Raw genomic sequence first — 14,857 nt, forward strand, 5'->3', positions numbered from 1 at the left:
CCTAAGCTCCTTGTTAGCACACATGTGTGCAGGTAATGAAAAACGGAGGAGGGGTTGAGTTGTATTTTATACAGTCTATGGGCTGAACAAGCTCCGAGCTCTGACTCCGTGACAGACCGGATATTGTTGTGACGTAACAAAAACACTGAAGTCTGAAACGGCTCGTTTCACACACATTTACAGAAAGGTGGAGAAATCAAAACAGGGGCAGAATGGATTTTTTTCATTCTCGGGGGGTTTGCAGACATGCCAGGGACACATATTTCAGGTAGAGAACCATTAAAAAGTCCATTTTGCATGATATGTCACCTTTAAAGTAACATCTAGGAGAATCCTCCTGCACAGCTCGTGTGTTTGATGTAATATTTAATATTTAACTATGGTTTTGCCTTACACTACATTCATGCATTACCAGGTTTAAAAAGGAGAAAATGAAAGGAAAAAATGCACGTTATTTTTTAACCTTATTATATGCATAGAGGTGAGCCCGACTATATCTAGCCACTACCTCTCAACCTCCCGCACCAACTCCAGCTCCTTCCCCACCAGAGAGGTGACGTTCCATGTCCCAAAAGCCAGTTTCCATAACCGGGGATCGAACCACCAAGGCCCCCGCCTTTGGCTGCTACCCAATCCCCACTGCACCAGAACCATGTGACTCCCCCTGCCAGGGGTGAGCCCACAGGAGGATGAACCCATGTCACCCATTCAGGCTGGGCCCAACCAGGCCCCATGGGTGAAGACCCGGCCACCAGACACTCCCCTGCGGGCCCCAACCCCAGGCCTGGCTCCAGGGTGAGGCTCCGGTGGCCCTCCGGAAAGGGTAAACTCGTTCTGTTTGTTGTTCTGCATCAGGTGTCTGTGGGCCGCACTTTGTCTGTCCCCTCACCGAGGACCTGTTTGCCTAGGTAGACCCTACCAGGGGCAATTGCCCCCCACAACATAGCTCCAAGGTCTCCTGGGATAGGGTGTCTGATGTTGAAAGACCCGAAACACCCAGTGACCCCAGGTTACATCACTGATGATGTGTTCAGATGCATCAGAAGTACTGAAGTGCTGTAATTAAAATACTATTTCTAATAAAAACTATTGTTTCTATGGTGGTTCAAAGCACTTTGGGATTGTTTACGTTATCTGAAATGATCTTTGAGAAATGAGCTTGTCTCTCTTTCCAGACTGCATTATTATAAATAAAAAATAAAGCTCTGATGAAAACTCAAACTCTGCCTGGCTCAAGGGCCACGACAAATCTGGAAATGAAACAGTGCTGAACTTCTATTGAAGACCTTTTAATGATGAAAGAGGAAACATCTGATGAATTTACTGTAAATGTAGGGTGTGTCAACCAGTCCAGTGAGTGTTGTACCTAATGTGAATATATATAACCAGACATTATAAAATGAGGTGCAGGGTGTGATTAAGGAAACAAACAAACAAGTATGGGTGGATGAAAGCTGGGGTGAGGTTGGAGTGACAGAGACATACGCCCTTGCCTGCAGGTGTTTAACTGGACTATAAAAACGTGGTTTTGCATTGGGCTTGTTTTGTTGTATACACGACAGCAGATGTTGTGGTGTCTGGTTCCTTAATGACAAAATGACAGCGCCAACAGGAAACGGTGTCCCGATAAGTACGGTGAGTAAACTTGATTCATTGTTCAGAAGAACTGGCTGGAGTAAATCTGTACTCAGTTTACAGATCAGTGTGCTCAGTTATTATTCGCCCATAGCTTCAGAAAGTGTTTGTAAACTGGGAGTCTAGGTTTAGGCATGCTGTATCTATTATTGTAACTGTGCCCTCGGGCTAAGGCTGTGTCCCAGCTCTTGCTGCCACTGTAGTAGAAAAATAATGGAAGCATGTTTGAATGGTATGTTTCACTTTGAATCAACTCTCAGACGGCCCAGGTGAGAAGTCATGCAGTGATGCAAATGGTTCGAGGAAATTACAACTTTTGAGAGGTGTTGAAAGAGAGCTTGAAATCCTCATAGCTTGGTTTGATGTGAATAAATTGTCTCTTAATATTAAGAAAACTAAATTCGTGGTGTTTGGAAATCAAAAGGAAATGAATGTGGAAACAACATGTTGAAAGTCAAGAGCAATCCTGCATAAATCTAGACACATTAAATGATAAGGCCTTGTTATATGTTACATGTTATATACTGCTCACTGATTGTTCCTTACATGTCTTACTGTGTAGAGGTGTGGCCGGGATCCACCTATACACCAATTATAATTCATTAGTGGTGCTTAAAAAACAAGCCTTATCACCAAGCCTGATTATTATGCCCACACTGACCCACTATTTCTATACTCTCAAGCTCTGAAATTCAAGGACTTCTTCTTTTACAAATAATGCAAATAATGTTCAAAGCAAAATCAAACTCACCTCCACACACTGTACAAAAGTTATTTTCAATTGGGGAGAGTCGATATAATTTGAGAGGTGTGTATAAGTTTACTGTACAAAAAGCTAAAAAAAAAACTTATTAAAATAAGTGTTTCTATTGTTGGCGTTACATTGTGGAATGATGCAAGTATACATTTAATATTTTGGTTTTCAAAAAAATGGTTTGCAAAGCAGTTTTTGAAGGCTATAGGTGTTCCTGATTTACCTGTTCTGTCATGATTTACATGTTTTGTATTTTAACCGTGCACTTCCTCATTTTCCTCCCTCGCAGCTAAGTCCCAAGTATCTTCATTCAAACTCCACCAGCCACGCCGGGCCCTTCAGTGCCATTGCTGAGCTCATAGGTGAGTCATCATCACATGCGGGTAAACAGCTCAATGTAGTTAAGTTTCTTTTTAATAAATACTCTTGTTGTCCCCTTTTGATCAGAAGGATTGAGAGTCCAGGATGACTCATGTTTATGTATGCTTTCTGCATTTACCATGAAAGTAACTTAGCTCTTTATGGAGACCAAAATGTCTGATTGTTTCGGTTCACATGCTTGGTGCAATAAGATATGTCCCAGTCAAGGTGAGGACTTCTGAAGATCATCTCGTCTCATAACCTTGTGTCTTCAGCCAAATCAAAGCAGTGCTGATATTCAACACAGACCTGGAGTGAGATATTGCTTTTATACAGCAGACAGTTCAACACACAGCATCAGTGAACTGAAGTAAGCGCTGAGAAATAAGTCATTTATTGATTCAATCATTCATGGCAAGAAAACTCAGAAAATCCAGGGTCACTTCTCCACCAACGACCCTCGGAGCATGTGGAGGGGCATGAAGTGCCTCACAGACAGCAACTCCAGAGATGCACAATGCCCCAGGGACCCCTCTCTGCCTGACGCTCTGAACAGATTCTACGCACGCTTCGAGGACTCCAACACCTCCCCCAGCACCAGACTCCCCACACCACCAGGAGAAGTGCCCCTCAGAGTGACTTCGGCAGAAGTGAGGAGGACCCTGCAGAGGATTAACCCCCTCAAAGCTACAGGGCCCAACAACATCCCCGGGCGAGTACTGAAAGACTGTGCACACCACCTGTCTGAGGTACTGACAGACATTTTTAACTACTCACTCTCACAGGCAGAGGTACCGACCTGCCTAAAGACTGCCACCATCATCCCCATACCCAAGAGCTCCACAGTGACAGGCCTGAACGACTATCGACCAGTAGCCCTCACCCTGATAGTCATGAAGTGCTTCCAGAGACTGATTATGCCCCACATAAAGAGCCCTATCAACGTCACTGTGGACCCGCATCAGTATGCATACAGGAAAAATCACTCCACTGATGACGCCATCTCGTCTGTGGTGCACACGGCCCTCACCCACCTGGAGAGCAAAGACTCCTATGTTCGACTGCTCTTCCTAGACTTCACATCCGCCTTCAACACAATAATACCACAGACTCTGGTACAAAAACTCTCAACTCTCGGACCAAGCCCCCACATCGGAAAGTGGGTCCTGGACTTTCTCTCAAACAGGAAGCAGGCTGTTAAAATCCACGACATCTCCTCCTCCTCTGTCACCCTTAACACTGGCTCCCCCTGAGGGCTGTGTGCTGAGCCCCCTCCTGTTCACCCTACTGACATATGACTGCTCAGCAAAACACCCGAGCTGTCATATTGTTAAGTTTGCGGACGACACAGCTGTGGTGGGACGCATCACCAACACCGAGTCCCAGTACAGACAGGAGGTGGAACATCTGGAGGGTTGGTGCAGGGAGAACAACCTCTGCATCAACTCCAAAAAGACAAAGGAGATGATCGTGGACTTCAGGAAGGGCAGACACCAACCCCCTCCCCTGCACATCGGAGGAGCAGCTGTGGAAGTGGTCCCCAGCTTCAGGTACCTAGGAATACATCTTTCTGAGGACCTCACCTGGAGAATGAACACTTCCTGTCTGGTAAAGAAGGCCCACCAGTGCCTCTACTTTCTTAGGAAGCTGAGGCGTGCAGGACTTGGGAGCTCAGCTCTGAACTCCTTCTACAGATGTGTGGTGGAGAGCGTCCTGTGCTCCTGCATCACTGTGTGGCATGGCAGCTGCTCTGCTGCAGAGAAGAAGACTCTGCAGAGGGTGGTGAAGGCCGCACAGAGGATTGTAGGGAACAGCTTACCACCAACCACTGACATTTACACCAGCAGATGCAGAAATAGGGCCTCTGGCATCATGAAGGACACCTCCCACCCTGCACACAAACTGTTTGCTCCTCTCCCCTCAGGCAGGAGGCTGCGGAGCATCAAGAGCAGAACCACCAGAATGAGGAACAGCTTCTTTCCTGAGGCTGTAAGACTGCTGAACTCTGCTGGTGCTCTGTAGTCTCGGCCGCTCCCAGCCATAGAGACTCCTATACGAACAGAAAATAAAACGGACTACCTCAAAATTTGCACACTGTACATTTTCACATTCAATTGCACTGTGACGTAAATAACTCAATCAGTCCATGCACAATATTTATATTTGTATTTATATTTATTACTAATGTCTTCCTTTAATTGTGTGTTCTTTGTGGCTTAATACGGGACCTGAGAAACGAAATTTTGTTCCATATCATGCGACAGCTTGTATTGGTATGACAACAAGAATCCTTGAATCCTTGAATCCTATAGTTCTTAGTCTTATTCTGGACACCAGTTTAAGTCTCAATGCTAATGGACTCTGAGTCAGGACTCACTGAATGTCTCCTGTCCAACCTGTATAATCTGCAGCACAGGAAAATGGCTTTGAATGTAGTACACTGTGTAATAAAAATAATATGAGCATAGCTCAGTGCAGAGAATCATTCAGTGTCAGTTTGTACTGAATGATCTGTTTACAGCAGCCAGCTGCAATCAGGTGTCATGTTGGCACACATAATACCACTCCAACCTGATAGACCTGTCTGTTACCATCAGGGTGTACATTCATCATTCTGTGTCCACAGTCCTGAGTCAATATGATCCTATAAAAACTATAACCTGAGGACTGTAATACCTGAGACTGACACTTCCATCCATCTTTTTATGTTGACCCTCTTTTTCTCTTTTCTTGACAGACAATGCCTATGATCCGGACGTCTGTGCCAGACAGATCTGGATTGATGTTCCTTTTCTCAGAGGTCAACAAATCCTCAGCTTTATGGATAATGGAAATGGGCTGGACTTTAAAACCATGCATAAGATGCTCAGGTAGAGACATCGCTACTTGTAGAGAGCATCAGCATATCAACATCTTCTGGAATTTGAAAATTGGCAATTTGCATTTCTTCACTGTAAACTGATGCCATCATTGTAGTTCAGTCTCAGTGTTGTTATACATTATATTAGCAACTGCTTCAAACCCTTTGAAATAAAAGCAGAAAATGGAGCCACAAATGAAAAAAACTATTTTAACTTTTCATGCCTTTAAGCGATGAACATGCAAAAAAGTGATTCCTTTAGCAGTAATTGTTTTATGCATTTTCTCCCTCAAGCTTTGGCTACAGTGACAAGAGTCCTGTGAAGGGCAGAAAGCCAATTGGTATGTATGGCAATGGGTTCAAGTCTGGAGCTATGCGTCTTGGAAGAGACGCCATCGTCTTCTCGAAGTCAAAGAGCACTTCCTGTGTTGGTATGCTCTCTCAGACTTACCTGGAGGACACTCAAGCTGAGCATATTGCTGTACCTATTGTCTGCTTTGAAGGGAGTGAACCAAACCATATCCTTTACCTAATGTCTGAGGGGGCAATACATCAGATAGAGAAAGGGTTTTAGTGAGGCACAATTTCTCTTAATCATAAACCAGTTCTACGTTTCAGTTAGAAGTTGACCTTAACTTCAGCTTCACTCAGTATCAGAGAGGATCAACGAGTCAGTCTGGAAGCGATCCTGAAGTATTCCCCTTTCAGGACAGAGGAAGAGTTGTTCACAGAGATCAGAGCCATCACTTCCCCTGGGACCAACACTAAAACTGGCACACGGATCATCATATGGAATCTCCGCAGGTCTGTGTGTAGCTCAGAAACACACAGAACTTCACACACTTTGATCTGTTGCTCCTGAGACTTTCAGAATGATCAAATAGAAATGACCCACCAGCCTACTGCTGCAAAGTGATACGTGAAATATGTCTTATACAGACCTTCAGACTACTTCTTAATGCCTTTATCTTTGAAACCAGAACCATCAGAGTTGAAAGGCTGATATTAATTCAAGTCACATTTTTTTAGAAGAAATTAAATTTTGTGTCAAACTCTTTATTTTACGCTACACACCGCTTTTTTTTTTTTACAGGACATCTGTTGGATCAACAGAGCTTGATTTTCAGACAGAACGTTATGATATCCAGTTTCCATCTGATTTTCCTGAGTCTACGGACGACAGTATTCAACAGGCAGGCAGAGTGGCATCACACATCCCCAAGAGTTCTTACTCACTGCGGGTAAGGAACCGTCCTGTGGCTGTCCTTAATAACTCTTAATGTTATGTTTAAGGCATCATTTCTTACCCCTCTTTTAAGCTCTTGCACACTCACTCTCTACCTGATTATATGTTACCACCTTGATGTTTGACCTTTTTTGTGCAGTAAAAAGAGTAGACAAAGTCTGCACCCCAGAAGCTGCTCCAATGCAAATTGAATGACAAATATTTTCACCAGTAACGTTTCGGGCATTTGCACTCCATTCATGTTGGATGAAGGGCTACAGCCTGAAACGTGACTTGTGGTGATATTTTTAATTAAATGTGCATGGGAGGGGTACGCCTGGTCTTGTGGTTTAAGCCTGCACCCCATACACAGAAGTCATATCAGTCAATCAATCAATCAATCAATCAATCAATCAATCAACCAACCAGTCACTCAGTCACTCAGTCAGTCACTCAGTCAGTCAATCAATCAATCAGACTTTATTTATAAAGCGCTTTTCATACATGCCATTGTAACCTAAAGTGCTGTACATCAAAACAACTTCAAATAGAATAAATTTAAAAAAGAAAGATATAAAAATAAAAACAAAGTTTCAGTTTCAGTTTCTCTCTCCGAGGTCCAGTACCAATGACTAAAACCTGAGTTTTGTTCTTGTTGAGCTGTAAAAATTCTCTGCCATCCATGACTTAATATCTAAAACACAGTTAAAGAGTGTCCAACGTTCCTGGGACATCAGGAGACACAGTGATATAGAGCTGTGTATCATCTGCATAGCTATGAAAGTTGATGCCGTGCCTCCTGATGATGCTTCCGAGGGGTAACATATAAAAGTTAAAAAGAGTTGGACCTAAAATTGAACCCTGTCAAACCCATAATTAACTTTGTATGTTTTTGATCTATGTTCGCCCATGCTGACATAGAATTCTCTGTTAGTGAGATAGGATTCAAACCAGTTACAAACAGTGATAATAAAATTGTGAAGTCTGTTGAAAAGGATTCATAGTCCTTGTTGCATCGGATGAGATTTCCAGCCTCAACCATTTGCTGGATGTGTTCCCCTACTCTCTGCTCCCCACATGTCCTGTCTCTCTTCAGCTGTCCTACCTAAAGGCATCGAAATGCCCAAAAATATATATTTATAAAAAGATTGGAGCAGCTTCTGCTGTGCGGACTCCGTCTACTCTTTAACACTTGAAGCCCAGCGCCCAGCGCCTTCGGGTTATGTGTGCTCACACTTGGTGTCATTTTTAATTGAAATAAAGTCATACTTGTGTTTTAATTGGATGTAGGCATATTGCAGTCTCCTCTACCTGAAGCCTCGGATGCAGATCCTTTTACGAGGAACAAAGGTGGACTCTCGGCTCATCGCGAAGAGTCTGGCCTACACCAAAAAAGACTTCTACAAGCCAGCTTTCCTGGTATCCTTTCATCCCAGCAGTTTCCTTTAACTTAGCCCTTTTTGACTGTTGTCTCTTTGGATTTTCAAATGTGTTTTATTTGGGACATCTTTAACTGTGTGTGTGTTTTTACGTTTGTTATTGGCCTTTTCCTTAAAAATATTATTTTACGAGAACAAAAAAATTTCCATCACTTTTGGTTACAACACCGAGAGTAAACACCAGTATGGTTTTATGATGTACCATAAGAACCGGCTCATTAAAGCCTATGAGCGTGTGGGCTGCCAGCTGAAGGTGACCTTCTCTTGTTTGGATAAAGTGTTTCAATACAGCCACCATTTTTTACATTTGTTGTTAATCTCTATAAATTGTTTCTTTCCAAAGACCAACTACCAGGGCGTTGGGGTCATTGGGATCATAGAGTGCGGTGAATTTCTGGAGCCTACCCACAACAAACAGAGCTTCAATGAGACAGATAAGTACAGGTAAAACACAGGTGATTCTATACAGGACTTTTCTTTCAGATTGTATTTCTCCTCGTATTTATATTTCTCCTCAACATAATCTTTAAACTTGGAAATCAATCTTTATTCGTACCGCACCAATTCATAACATTACATTACATCGTAAGAGAAGGTACTACACAGTACTCTTTGATATGTTACTCTCAGAGACCCAACATGAATCCACCATGAGCAACACTGAGTAAGAGACAGTGACAAGAAAGTAGCTCCTTTTCTCAGGCAGAAACCTTGGGCCCAGCAGCCACACCACACACTTCAGTTATTCATTTGTTGCAGCACAGAAAGGCTTTCGGATTCAGGCCATAAAGGTGAATCAGGGAGGTTCCTGACTAGTTTGCATTTTAAAGATGGTCTGGTAATGGGGGGGTGACCAGACTTGAAGAAGTTTAACAATTTCATGTCTTGATACAGGAGAACCATGATCAATTTGGGGATAAAACTGGACGATTACTGGAAGGAAATGTCCCACAGGAGACAGGAAAAACATCCAAGCGACACCACACCAGTAGAAGATACTGTGTCCGTCCATTTTGCTGTGATTGTAATCTTATTAGTCTTATCATGTTGATTTCCTTTATGCTATCAAACTTCTCTCTTAATGTCCGCAGTAAGCTGCCGGATCAAACGTGGGTGCGCTGTGAGGACTGTTTAAAATGGCGCAAAGTACCTGATGGATTTAAAACCAAAGCATCAGATAAATGGACCTGCAGTTTGAACCCTGATCCTGAATTCAGGTAAAAGACAAACTCCTAAAAAACCTGTTCGAAAAAATCATGATCTAATTTATTAAAATGAAAAAAGTAAAATTAAGTAATTATTTTCTATCAGGAAAAGTCTGCTCTGTGTTTTGAAATATATTAGATAATATTTTATCATCTAATAATTATTTTAAGATAAATTAACATCATTTAAAAATGATGGTGTTTATTTTTTTTGTTGAATATTTTATTTTGCTTTTCATATTTAAACACAAACAGAAAATAAACTTACACAAAGGACAGAGAAGAAGAGAAGGAACCCTGCTGTATGAGAAGAGTTAATATTACAGAATATAAACAGACAGTAGGTAGTTCTAAAATAACGATTAAAAAACAGAAAAACAAAACAAAATAATAATTAATAATTAAAAATAAAAAGTTACAAAAATAGACGAGAGACAAAAATGAATCTTCACCTCAAAGGTGATATTCAAGACATTCTCAATACAATTTTGTTATACTGTGGCACAGTCCATCATGTGAGATGGCAGGTTTTCCAAAAATTATGGTGTTTTGAGGATCTGCACCTGTAAAGGTCAAGTTGTGATGGATCTGAAAATGCTCAGTATTGTCTTGAGTCATGTCTTTCAAAATGCATAATTTGTGCAATAAATCTTATCAGAGGAGTTGCAAACAGAGTCTGTTGTTAAGACTTAGAGTGCCGATTACTCAAGAGTGACAAAGTACTGAGTAGGTAATGGCATTCATCTGAAGCAGCCTATAATGCTGATGACTACTGTTGTACAAATAAATTGTGTATGGGTAAAGCACAGATAGTCATAAAACCAGGGGTGGAGCCAGACTCTTTTCACTGGGGTGGGCAGACTGGGACACAGACTTGCTTGTGTTTAACTTTCTGTCTAATTTACTCCCCCAGAGACTGCGACGTGGAGGAGGAACTTGAGGACTCTGAGGATGAGCAGTCTGGATACAAAAAGACGTATAAACAATCGTGAGTTGTCAAAACACACTTTCAACTGTGATTAACTAATCTGTCTAAGTTACTGGAGGGCTCCATTTTGATGTCTTTTGCTTAGCTGCAGGAAAAGCACAATATTCAACAACAAGATTTTTTCCGATATTTGCAGTTGAGGAATTTTGTCAGGAAGTACACCTCAATACTCGAGTGTCAAAATATTTCAAACTGTGAGAGGCAGCTGTTCTTAAAAAACACTGGCTCTACTAGCTCCTTTTATACTATACTTAAAGAAAATTACACTAAAAGCATGTCATGTTTAAAGAGCATATGGGAAAGAGAACTTAATGTTAACTTCACAGATGATAACTGGAAGGATGCTTGGAAGAATGCAAAAACACTGAGTGTATGTAATAGAGTGAAGGCAGTTCAATTAATGGTATTGCACAGAGCTCATATATCTCCTTCCCATCGCCATTAATTTAACCCAAACTCATCCCCACAATGTCAAAAGTGTAAAACCGAAACCGGAAGTCTCACACACTGCCTATGGTCATGTAGAAAAATCCAGCGGTTCTGGCAGATCATAGAACAAGAAATTAACAAGATCCTACATATTGATACAGAAGGTGGACCATTGTCATTACTTCTTGGTATACCTAATGCTACGGTTACTGACAAATATAAGAGGAAACTTTATAAGATGTTAACTTTCTGTGCCAGAAAGTGTATTCTTTTAAACTGGATTACAGATAGGGTCCCTTCCAAGGTACAATGGCAGAGAGTTATACTTGAATATGTCCCGCTGGACTACTTAACATGTAAACTACATTCCAGAGACAACATTTTCCGTAGAACATGGGAACCCTTCCTGATATATATTGGGCTAAATGTTACCACTATTCTTACAAGAGGCTTTGTGCTATAGACACAACTTTTTATTATCATCATTATTATTATTATAATTTTTTTGTTATTCTATTTATTCCCTTATTCTCTTTTCTTCAATCTTTGCACCTCTGCAATGTACATTGTGAATCCTGTGCCTGACGTCTGTATTAACTTAACTTGAATGCTAACCATGATATATTTGTGAGCCAAGTGTATATGTTTTGTTTGTTAAAAAACCTATAAATATATTTTTTTTTTTAAAAAAAGCACACTTTCAAAACTTTCCCCCAAATTTACAGGATCATTTGAAAGAATAAGTGTGTTACCAGTAGCTGTTAAAAAAGTTCAAAGAGGGAACGATGGGCCTTTTTCTTACATTCACTCTCAACAAGGTTTCTCAGAGAAGTCTACGTCAGATTCATGAACAGTTCTTCACTAGCAGAATATTTCACTCCTGTGATCTTAAACTGATGAATGCCATGTCCTTGTAAGTTCTAAGCTCGTGCTCAGTGTGCCTAATTAGCTGTGTCTGTTGGCTCTGTGATGGGGCTGAGGAGAGGCACTCTGAACCCGGCGTACACGTTGCATCTTTTGGATATTTCTTTTGGATAGAATGAATTCTCAGGTTTTTAGGTAAACGTAAGAGAAGCTGCATTTTCACAGTTTTTTAACCTTCACACTGCCATAATATTATCTCCACTGAGCATAATAAAATAACTCACGACTTTCCCTACCTTGCTTAAATTTGTCCGCAGGAAAAAGCCCAACCAAAAGAAGCAGAGGGAGCAAAAACAAAAGGTAAGGAATTGTTTTTTGTTTTAATGAACCTGCTTTTTTTTCTCCATGCACTGTGTTTCTGTCTGCTGGCTGTTTCCTCGAGTCACTCCAGTAATGCAAAATCCTGGATGACCTCTTTTTCTCTTTTTTTGTGTTTTTGTAGGTTTATATGGAATAAACCAAGCTTTTAAGAATCCTATTTTTATTTATTTCAGGAACAAGTGCGTTTGGTTGTTGTGGCCAAAGAAAAGGAGGACCCCAAACTACAGCTGGAAGAAATGGTATATCTTTCATTGTCTGCCGAGGAGTGTTTCAGAGTGTTAACTTAAACCTTTGCCATTTTCAACAGATAAGCATCTTGCTCACTAAAGTTTTGATAAAGACATCAATTACTAATATTTTTCTCTGTACTGATGTCATCAGACCCCGTCCAAAGCCTCACCCAGCCACACTAACACAGGGAGAAATAGATCTGAGTCACCACAGGAAGGTGCTGCAACAGCTAGTCCCTACCAGTTGAGGTCCTCCATCCCACAAGTTGGTAAGAAAAGTACTCAGGTGTGAATGTGAGAAAGAGAGACTGAGGGTGACATGTTTTGAAATTAAAATGTGTCCATTTCCTTTTTGTCTAGACTGCAGCTCCCCAAGAAGCAGCTGGGAGTCAGTCGATGTTAGCCCCCCCCCCAAGGTATGATGGGTTAGGGACTTTGTGTTCTTATATTCATTTAACTGCCTACATGAAGCTTACTATCTGTGTTTACTGTGCATTGCAGGGCTAAAAGAACGCTTCCTCAAAAACCAACAGCAACCAAAAGACTGAGAGTTGAAAACCCCAGTCAGCATCCCTCTGAGGCATTGAATATGAGAGATGAGGACCAGAGTATAGATGTGGACGTCCATGCCCCCTGCACTGAGACACATCATCAAGATACTGAAGAAGCTGCTGGACCTTCTTGGGCAGGTGTCTGTGATGAAGATCACACTCAGGTTCACATGCCAGAGTCCATGCAGTCAAACAGAATCTCAGATGAGGTTGAAAAATTTACCCAACAGCTTCAACACATGCAGAGCAGACTGCAGGAGCTGGTGGAAACAGAGGGGGGCTGCAACCACAGCCAGTTTGAGAGAGCCATTCAGAAATTCAATGAGCTGATTGTTTTACTGAAAACTGTTCCGACCCAGCACAATACTGCCCCAGGTGAAGAAAGGGACATGGTTGATAAAGCGCTGCAGGTTGGAGGTCTGCTCCAGGGGCATGATCCGTTCAAGAAAGAAAGGGATTAACTGCACTCATAGGTCAGTGTGCAAACCGAAAATCTCATTAAAAGATCAAAGCAAAGTCTTTCAATATTTGTACTTTTCCAGTCTGTTGTTGAAACGTAGTCTTTATTACTTCCCAGACATTTGATAAAAAAGTTGTTTAAATGTTAATAAAACAAGAGTTAAAGGTTGGGACTTTTTTCTGCTGCAGTTTTAATGTAAAGTGAGAATTTTTGGCAGCAGCAAGATGTGTGTAGTATCATCTGTACCTACGCACCCCTGTTCATGGTAATGGAAGCACATGTAAGCCAGTGCAACAGCAGCATGTAAAATTCCACCCAGGTTCGAGTGTTTTAAAATCTCTTTCATGCTGTATGAATTATTTCTCTCCATGTCATTTAAGATCTCACATTTCAGAGCAATGAAGTAAACCTAATGTCCTTTCTTTGTTTTCTCTCCTCTCCTCAGTTTGGATTAGCTTCAGCTCATCGAGTGCCTTCTGGTCTCCTTTGTGCCGGCTCTGAACCTGGTCTGAGTGAATCCTGAGAGTGATGTTGAGATGCTACAACATGTGCTGTGTGATGTGGAGTCCTTTGCACCTGAACGTGGAGCTGAATGAGAAATCAGCAGATATATAAACCCTGAGTTATAAAGCTGATGGAGCATATAGCTGAGTTTATGTGCCTCATATATTAAAATACAAACAGTCAGGGTTAATGGTTTATACTTATCTAACTATGGGTGCTGGTTTACATTTTTTATTGATATACAACTTCACTGTTTCTGATTGAATCTCATTATTTACATGAAAACATGTCTGCATGTAAAGTTTCTAGATAGAATCATGAATCATAAATCCATCATTCTAATGTATCTGTCAGCTGTTTAATATTCAGTCAGTCAGTAAATCTGCTCTGTTTTTCAGATGTCTTTAGATCTTTTCCTCTTGGGTTTGAATGTTTTTATGGATCCTGCCAAATATGTGATTAAAACCTTGGTGGTGTGTTGTCGTTGATATCCTAATGCACCTTTGATCAGACAAACCTGTAAGATACAGCTGACTGCTTGCTTATTGTATGTTTCTGGGTGATACAAAATAAAACTTGTCTGAAATAGTGAACAAGAACCTCTCTCTGAGTTCATGAGTCCTTGTTTAATGTTTAATGAGAAACCCTTTAGGTCTAGAGGAGGGAATTTTGCATGTCAGTTTACCTGCAGGGAAATATTTCCCTGCAGGTAAACTGACATGCAAAATTCCTGGCTGAAGGGATAGATTTCCATCTCTGTACACACACCATAATCAAATTAGTGTTTACCAGTGTTGGACAAAGCACACAACTTCATTACTTGAGTCAAGTATAAATCCTCCTCGTCACATTACTCCAATACAAGTCAAAGTTTCTCCCTCAGATTAGGATTGGAGTTGAAGTACTGGAGAACAAGCTTCTAGACTTTGGTATTCAAACTATCATTTCAAAAATAATCTTTAACTTTCTTAT

The 14,857-nt window shown here is 41.2% G+C and overlaps 1 protein-coding gene across 1 annotated transcript; it reads left to right on the plus strand.

Annotated features, from left to right (window-relative positions):
* The first annotated feature begins 1,569 nt into the window (after positions 1-1,569).
* Positions 1,570-14,484, plus strand: LOC117816141 (MORC family CW-type zinc finger protein 3-like). The gene is made up of 18 exons (XM_034688286.1): positions 1,570-1,635; positions 2,679-2,751; positions 5,487-5,619; positions 5,904-6,127; positions 6,257-6,413; positions 6,703-6,850; positions 8,125-8,253; positions 8,407-8,526; positions 8,617-8,717; positions 9,168-9,275; positions 9,365-9,490; positions 10,392-10,466; positions 12,077-12,119; positions 12,314-12,379; positions 12,522-12,639; positions 12,731-12,786; positions 12,872-13,394; positions 13,827-14,484. Exons 1-17 carry the CDS (start codon positions 1,597-1,599, stop codon positions 12,875-12,877), a joined length of 1,722 nt encoding a protein of 573 aa, XP_034544177.1. The 5' UTR covers positions 1,570-1,596; the 3' UTR covers positions 12,878-13,394; positions 13,827-14,484.
* The last annotated feature ends 373 nt before the right edge of the window (positions 14,485-14,857 follow it).

The sequence above is a fragment of the Notolabrus celidotus genome, chromosome 7, assembly GCF_009762535.1.
Source record: "Notolabrus celidotus isolate fNotCel1 chromosome 7, fNotCel1.pri, whole genome shotgun sequence".
Taxonomy (NCBI): Eukaryota; Metazoa; Chordata; class Actinopteri; order Labriformes; family Labridae; genus Notolabrus; species Notolabrus celidotus.